This window comes from Chlorocebus sabaeus, chromosome X (assembly GCF_047675955.1).
Source record: "Chlorocebus sabaeus isolate Y175 chromosome X, mChlSab1.0.hap1, whole genome shotgun sequence".
NCBI classification, from domain to species: domain Eukaryota; kingdom Metazoa; phylum Chordata; class Mammalia; order Primates; family Cercopithecidae; genus Chlorocebus; species Chlorocebus sabaeus.
In genome coordinates, this window is record NC_132933.1 from 96,572,162 (window position 1) to 96,581,144 (window position 8,983).

Sequence of the window (8,983 nt, forward strand, 5' to 3'; positions counted from 1 at the left end):
GTCTTCAAGAGATCCATTTCACTTGCAAAGACACATATAGGCTCAAAATAAAGGGATGGAGGAGAATTTACCAAACAAATGTAAAATGGGAAAAAAACAGGGGTTGCAATTCTAGCTTCCAACAAAACAGACTTTAAACCAACAAAGATCAAAAAAGAGAAAGAATGGCATTAAGTAATGGTAAAGGGTTCAATTCAACAAGAAGAGATAACTATCCTAAGTACATATGCATCCAATACAGGAGCACCCAGATTCATAAAGCAAGTTCTCAGAGACCTTCAAAGAGACTCAGACTCCCACACAATAATGTTGGTAGACTTTGACACCCCACTGACAGTATTACAGAGATCAGCAAGACAGAAAATTAACAAAGATATTCAGGTCCTGAACTCAGCTCTGGATCAAGCAGACCTGATAAATATCTATGGAACTGTCCACACCAAAACAACAGAATATACATTCTTCTCATTGCCACATGGCAACTACTTTAAAATTGATCATATAATTGGAAGGAAACCACTCCTCAGCAAATGTAAAAAATTGAAATCCTAACAAAAAGTCTCTTATACCACAACACAATCAAATTAAAACTCAAGATTAATAAATTCACCGAAAACCACACAACTACATGGAAATTGAAAAACCTGATCCTGAATGACTCTTGTGTGAATAATAAAATTAAGGCAGAAATCAAGAAGTTATTTGAAACTAATGAGAAAAGAAAATAATGTACCAGAATCCGTGGGATGCAGCTAAAACAGTGTTTTTGTTTTTTGAGATGGAGTCTCTCTCTGTCTCCCAGTCTGGAGTGCAGTGGCATGATCTTGGCTCACTGCAACCTCCACCTCCCGGGTTCAAGCAATTCTCCTACTTCAGCCTCCTAAGTAGCTGGGATTACAGGTTCATGCCACCACAGCCAGCTGATTTTTGTATTTTTAGTAGAGATGAGATTTTGCCATGTTGGTCAGGCTGGTCTCAAATTCCTGGCTTCAGGTGATATGCCTGGCTTGGTCTCCCAAAGTGCTGGGATTACAGGCATGAGCCACCGTGCCCAGCCTAAAACAGTGTTAAAAGGGAAACTTATAGCAGCAAATACCCACATCAAAAATCTAGAAAGATCTCAGATCAACAAACTACCATCTAAACTAATATAACTAGAGAACCAAGAGCAAACAAACCTAAAAGCTAGCAGAAGACAAGAAATAACCAAGATCAAAGTGGAACTGAAGGAGAGAGAGACACAAAAAACACTTCAAAAAAATCAATGAATCCAGGAGCCAGTTTTTTGAAAAAAATTAATAAAATAAATAGACCGCTAGCTACACTAATGAAGAAAAGAGAGAAGAACCAAACACAAAATAAAAATTAAAGGGATATCATCACTGATCCTGCAGAAATGCAAACAACCGTTAGAGAATACTATAAACCCCTCTACGCACACAAACTAGAAAATCTAGAAGAAATGGTCAAATTTCTGACACATATCCCCTCCCAAGACTGAACCAGGAGGAAATTGGATCCCTGAATAGACCAATAATGAGTTCTGAAATTCCAGCATTGATAAATAGCCTACAACCCCCCCTCCGCAAAAAAAAAAAAAAAAAAAAAAAAAAAAAAGCCCAGGATCAGTCGAATTTACAGTTGAATTTTACCAGAGTTAGGAATAAGAGCTGGTACAATTTCTACTGAACAAACACAACCAAAAAAAAGCCTAGGACCAGGTAGATTTAAAGCTGAACTCTACCAGAGGTAGAAAGAAGAGCTGGTATGATTTCTACTGAAACTATTCTAAACTATTGAAATGGAGGGACTCCCCCCTAACTCATTTTAAGAGGCCAGCATCATTCTTACACCAAAACCTGGCAGAGACAAAAATAAAAATAAAAACACTTCAGGCCAATATCCCTAATGAACATCAATTCAAAAATCATCAATGAAATACTAGCAAACTGAATCCGTCAACATATCAAAAAGCATATCCACCATGAACAAATTGGCTCCATCCCCGAGACGCAAGGTTGGTTCAACATACACAAATCAATAAATGTAATTCATCATATAAACATAACTAAATACGAAAACCACATGATTATCTCAATAGATGCAGAAAAGGCCTTTGATAAAATTTAACATCAGTTTATGTTAAAAAGTCTCAATAAACTAGGTATCGAAGGAACATACCTCAAAATAAAAGAGCCATATACAACAAACCTACAGCCAATTATCATACTAAATGAGCAAAACCTGGAAGCATTCCCCTTGAATACTGGCATAAGACAAGGATGCTGTCTCTTACCACTCTTATTCAACATGTTGTTGGAAGTTCTGGCCAGAGCAATCAGGCAAGAGTAATAAATAAAGGGTATTCAAATAGGCAGAGAAGAAGTCAAATTATCTTTGTTTGCATATGATGATTCTATATCTAGAAAACCCCATCATCTCAGCCCAAAATCTTCTTAACCTGATAAGCAACTTCAGTAATGTCTCAGGGTACAAAATCAATGTCCAAAAATTGCTAGCATCTCTGTACGCCAACAACAGGCAAGCAGAAAGCCAAACCATGAATGATTTCTCATTCACAATTGCTACAAAGAGAATAAAATACCTAGGAATACAGCTAACAAAGGAAGTGAAAGACCTCTTAAAGGACAACTATAAACCACTGCACAAGGAAATCAGAGAGAACGCAAACAAATGGGAAAACATTCCACGCTCTTGGATAGAAGGAATCAATATCATAAAAATGGCCATACTGCCCAAAGTAATTCATAGATTCAACGCTACTTCCACTAAAGTCCCATTAACATTTTTCACAGAATTAGAAAAAAAATATTTTAAAATTCATATGGAACCAAAAAAGAGCCTGTATAGCCAAGGCAATCCTAAGCAAAAAGAACAAAGCTAGAAGCATTATGCTACCCAACTTCAAACTATACTACAAGGCTACAGTAACCAAAACACCATGGTACTAGTACAAAAACAGACACATAGACTAATGGAACACAATAGAGAACTCAGAAATGAGGCCAAACACATACAACCAAGTGATCTTTGACAAACCTGACAAAAACAAGATATGGGGAAAGGACTCCCTATTTAATAAGTGGCTCTGGGGAAACTTGCTAGCTATATGCAGAAAATTAAAAACTGAACCCCTCCTTAAACCTTATACTAAAATTAACTCAAGATTGATTAATGACTTACATGCAAAACCTGAAACTATAAAAACCCTAGAAGAAAATTTAGGCAATACCATTCAGGACATCAGCACAGGCAAATGTTTCATGATGAAAATGCTAAAAGCAATTGCAACAAAAGTAAAAATTGAAGAATGGGATCTAATGAAACTAAAGAGCTTCTGCACAGCAAAATAAGCTATCATCAGATGAACGGACTACCTACAGAAGGGGAGAACACTTTTGCAATCTATCCATATGACAAAGGTCTAATATCCAGAGTCTACAAGGAACTTAAAAAATTTACAAGAAAAAAACTAACAACCCCATTAGAAAGTGGGAAAATGACACGAACAGATACTTCTCAAAAGAAAACATACATGCAGCCAATAAACATGAATAAAAGCTCAACATTACTGATCATTATAGACTAAAGCACTGTGTCAGGTATTGCAGCACTGCTACAACATTGAGGTATAACTGGGCAAATGAATATTCTTGAATTGCTTTTACAATAAAAAAATTTTATAATCTTTAAATTTACCAGCTTTTTACATTTGTATTCTTTTCAGTTAATAATACCCATGTAAAATCTTATCCTAATGCTACCCAATACAACCAAGGAGCAGTTAAGCACTTTTACATTAAGAACTAGGACACAAAACAAGAGACCACATCAAGGCTATGACTGACATTCAAAAGAAAGGACTCTTAAGTCTCCTTCAGGTCAGTACAGAGGGTATCATAAAATCAAAGCACTGTGTCAGGTATCACAGTACTGCTACAACCTTGAGGTATAACTGGGCAAATGGAAAATAAAGATATCCATATTCTTATTTTGTGGGTGTACTTAAATGATTGGAATTTTAGGAACAACTGCCTTTAATGACAGCAAGATAAAAGAAAAGTCTTTATTAAAGATAAAAAAGTTTATAAATTTCTCTATCAAGATCCTACTAAATCTTAATATCCCCCCACACCTTCTCACCTTCCCCCTAAGCTAACTACTCTTCTGATATACAAGGTACAATCTTAATTTGTGGCTTACTGGCAAATTATAGGCACTCCTTCCAAGTAGCTTTGATCCTCTGCACATTAAAAAAACCCACCAATATGCTGTATAATTAAAATACTCAATATTGCATTTTAGGTAGAATTTCATTACTACTCTAAAACTCCATCTGTACAGTGGCCATTTTCCCTCAAACTGAAATCAAGGTTTAATCTTTCTGCTGTTTTCTCAATAAAAGTCTAGAGTCAATTATTACGAGTGATTGAGCTATGAATTATTATATACAACACAGTGATTGCACGTTTTTTGAGCACTGAAAGTACTTAAAACTTCTTACTTCCAATTTTTGCACTCCTCCAAATTGAAGGGCCAAAATACTTAGATTTTTGTAATCGGGGAAAAAAAATCTATCTTTCCAATCTGAGGCTTTTCATAGCAATTTTTTCCAGGAAAAGAGATTTTGTATGTTAGAACCCCTTAAAAATAAGGGCTTATTTTAGAAACATTGAAAGACCCTTGAATTATAGAGGTGCTAGCTGGTGCCACTTTAATTTACAACCAACTATTACTTCATAGCTTATATTGCAGAGTTAATTCATGCTCATTTCTTTTCCTTTAAAAATACTCTTTGGAAATCATTATTACTCCTGTAGACATGTACTTTAATTACATATCATCCTGTAAAAATAAATATATCATCATGATTATCTCTATTTCTTAATATAACTACCAATATACATTTATTAATCTGATCACTTTTCCAGCTAAATCATGACCTTATAGTATTCTATCCAGAGTCAATTTTAAGCATACAGAAGTAGGAGCAAGTCTTACAAGTAAGAACAATCTTGAAGGCAATATTTCAGTCTTTAATGTGTTCATTACAAATGAGAACTACAAACTAGAATTTATTTCCAAAACCAAGGTGAAGGTGAACTTTGGAAGGTAAACTTCCAAAGCTAAATGAAGGTAAACAACTACCAATCTGTCAGGCACATTATGAACCTACTCAGTGATTTTCCACCAAGACTTAAAAATTAGTCCAATATAGTCCAAGGAGGGAAAATAAAGCCATTTCTTGTTTGTACCTTTCCAATGTATCAGATATAATGTATTGTACGCCCAGAGGGCATAGAGTACTTCCCTAGGCACTATCCATAGCAACAGCCCTTTCTAGAACACGAAAATATTTCTAACATCTGCAGACTGCCCCAACCAAATTTAAACTGTGAGTGAAATATAAACTACCAGCTTTGCATACAAAGCTACCATTTTAAAAATTAGTTGGAAAGTAGGGAAACCTTAAAAAAAAAAAAAAAGATACATTCCACTATCACACTATTATAAACATTACGTGTGTGTGTGTGTGTGTGTGTGTGTGTAAAAGAGAGAACATATAATCAAGATTTAAATAATATGGTTAAAAAACAGGAAATGAAGATTTTGCCAAAACAACTACAATAACCGTCTCGAGCTACAACTATGAACAGATTTGCTAAATGATCATTTGCCTAGCTTTCAACAAAACTAACCAACCAAGCAAAAGAAAAAACAAAAAACAAAAAACAAAAAACAATGAAACAAAACAAAACTCACACCCACAAAATTATTCACCAAAACCTATACTAGACTATGTGGCAATAATTAATATATTTCTATGGAAATTGTCTCACACTTTATAAGCTCCTGAAATTAAAAGTGGTCCCTCCTTTTATTTTAGGTCACTATGTGACCAATGATAACCCTAGAAGGAAAAGAAAACACTGAAAGAAAAACAGTCTTCAGCCTTGGTTTCAGTTATCTCTTCAAATCAGCATTAAGTACTTAATATCGGAATTAACATTTTTGGCTTGTCAGACCAGTAAGTCATGTTTTTACATTGACCAAAGGCAGCTGAAGAAACAATTGTTGAACAAACTGTGACATGAAGCATTTGATTTCTAAGTCAGAGTATTTACTTAAAATGATAGGTAAACTTTTTTATTTTATTTATTTATTTATTTATTTTGAGACAGAGTCTGGCTCTGCCACCCAGGCTGGAGTGCAGTGGGTGTGATCTCAGCTCACTGCAACCTCTGCCTCCTGGGTTCAACCAATTCTCCTGCCTCAGCCTCCCCAGTAGCTGAGATTACAGGCGCCCACCACCAAGCCCAGCTAATTTTTGTATTTTAGTAGAGACATGGTTTCACCATGTTGGCCAAGTGGGTCTTGAACTCTTGACCTCAGGTGATCTGCCCACCTTGGCCTCCCAAAGTGCTGGGATTACAGACATGAGCCACTATGCCCAGTCAATCAGTGAACATTTAACTAAGCAAAAGGAATGGCATCCATCATCCAAACAGGCTCGCTTCCCAAGTCCCCAGAATGAATAGTAGTTATAATAGCAAAAGAAACCATTTTTTTTTCTTTTTGATTCCCTTAGGGCCAGCTGTGAAAGAGGTCAACAATATATTAACAGCAGCAATAGACAAAGAAGAGCAAAATAGTGGATGAAAGAGTCTTGCTGGACATTTGTTCGACTTTTTCTGTATTGACAGAAAACTGCAACTGGCTTACTTGGAAATTTCAGGCATATATGTCTTATTTCTTTAGATCCTCCATAGATTTAGAATTCAGTCTATCTTAGGTCTCTATCACTATGTAAGAAAGCTTTCTTTATCTAGCTTTGTAGGAGCCAAAACAGATTCCATGTCATTAAGGATGTCAGAACACAAAGCTTCCTGCAGACTTGGCATCAACTCCTCTCCTATGTTCATTCCATCTCCTTCCAGTGTTCCAAGGTCCTCATTTGTACCACTAATGGCTTCGAGGTAGTTTGGGAAATGGTTCTGTTGTGAGGGCAGAGTTCTCTGTTTGATAGTATCACCTGTATCCATCTCATCAATGCTGTTCAGGAAGTCATTGGGGATGTCAGGGACACTGTAGCTGCTCATGCTTAGTCCACTGTCTGTACTCTCGTTTTGACAGTGATAGGTGCCACTGTTAAGAAAGGCATCTGAGCTCTTAGTCATCATTTTTCTCAATTCCTGAGACATCTCAGGGGAAGTTACTGGATTTTGAGTCCCACCATTCTGGTCCGGTGTTGGTAACTGGCTACAGAACACTAACTCCTGCCAAGGTAGTTCTTGCTGTTTCAGTTGCACTTTCTCTTTCTCCATCTGCAATTGCTGCAGTGGAATCTGTTGCTGCTGGTTGAGGTTGCCAATATCCATGACGCCTCCTTGTGGTCTGTGGGGAGCCAGGGGTGGTGGCTGTTTCACTGGAGCACTCTGACTGATTCTCTCGTTAATGGCTTTACCAAAACGAGGGTCAAGCCTTGGGTCTAGCCAAGAGGTGGTCTTGTTCTTATAGTTTATGTAGTAAATTTCTCCATCCTGAGTCATGGCTTGTTCCCATCTATCAGGAAGAGGATCTCAGGCTGAGTTTATCATATTCTGCTGCACTGAAGGACTGGTGAGGGCTGTAACATTCATCTGAAAGAACATGGCCTTCCTGGGGTCCTGTCACATTCTTGTCTGATCAATGTGATTTAAGAAGTATCTCTGACCAGAAGATATTTTTGCTATCTCCCAGTCCGCTGGTAGAGGTACATCATCAGGTATCTCGAAAGACTTCCAAGATACTGAGCTGTGGGTGTGGCTGCTGGGCCACAGACTACTCTGGTGGGGTTCGGTGTCCATGAACAAACAGCTCCCAACTGCAGAGAAGCTGGAGAGGAATGAGCTCAAACATGCTGTGGAGTCAGGGCTCCTGCAGTGCTTGCATCAATGCTGGCCCATACACAAATGCCAGAAGCCTTCCTCTTCCCGTCCTGGCCTGGCCCTGGCAGAAGTGAATATGCAGAGCACGGGCAGGCATGCACATTGAGCCTTGTACAGTTTCTAAAGTTTCTTTTGATATTGATTTCTGGTTTTGTTCCATTTTTGTCTGATAAGACACTTGATGCAATTTTATTTTAATTTCTTAAAACTTGTTTTATGACCTAACATACGATCTATTATGGAGAATGTTTTATATTCTGAGTGTTTATTCTTCAGCTTTTGAATAAAATGTTCTGTAATTATTTGTTAGTTCCATTTGGTCTAAAGTGCACTTTAATTTCAGTGTTTCTTTGTTGATTTTCTCTCTAAATGATCTTCTGTTGCCGAGCATGAGTTGTTGAATTCCCCAATCTTTATTGTATTAGAGTCTATCTCTTCCTTTAGAGATAATAATATTTGCTTTATATACCTGTGTGCTTTTAATGTTGAGTGTATATGTATTTATGATTGTTATGTCCTCTTGCTGAACTGATCCCTTTATGATTATATAATAGCCTTCTTTGTCTTCTTTTACTGTTTTTGACTTGAAGTCCATTTTATATGATGTAAGTATAGATACTCCTGCTCACTTTTGGTTTCTGTTTGCATGGAATATTGTTTTTCCTCTTTACTTTCAGTCTACATGTGTCTCTACAGGTGAGATGAGTGTCTTATAGGAATCATATAGTTGGGTCATGTTTTTACATCCATGTATCCAGTCTATATTTTTAAATTGGAAATTTAATGTGTTTACATTCAAGGTTATTATTGATAGTTGAGAAATTATTTCTGTTCTTTGTTGATTGTTTTATGGGTTTCTTTGTATATCCTTTGATCCTTTCCTCCTTTCTTCCTTTCTTATTATTTATTATTGCTGTTTAGTGGTTTCTCGTAGTGCTATTGTTTGACTCCTTTCTTGTTCTCATTTATGTGTCTGCTCTACCAATGAGTTTTATACTTTTGTGTGTTTTCGTGATGGCCTATATCACCTGTTC

At 36.7% G+C, this 8,983-nt stretch overlaps 1 protein-coding gene across 1 annotated transcript; it reads right to left on the reverse strand.

The window, feature by feature from the left end:
- Positions 1-6,824: 6,824 nt before the first annotated feature.
- On the reverse strand, positions 6,825-7,673 carry LOC103232054 (transcriptional coactivator YAP1-like). The gene is made up of 2 exons (XM_037994918.2): positions 7,606-7,673; positions 6,825-7,485 (listed from the first exon to the last, which is right to left on the reverse strand). The coding sequence occupies exons 1-2, from the start codon at positions 7,671-7,673 to the stop codon at positions 6,825-6,827; spliced, it is 729 nt and encodes a 242-aa protein (XP_037850846.2).
- Between the last annotated feature and the right edge of the window lie 1,310 nt (positions 7,674-8,983).

What these genes read in the sequence shown, in the direction of transcription:
- LOC103232054 (XM_037994918.2), bottom strand. Translation starts at nt 7,673, where the DNA reads ATGTTCTTTCAGATGAATGTTACAGCCCTCACCAGTCCTTCAGTGCAG. An exon ending in CAGAATATGATAAACTCAGC is followed by an intron (nt 7,486 to 7,605) that starts CTGAGATCCTCT and finishes CCCTCGTTTTGG; the next exon opens with TAAAGCCATTAACGAGAGAA.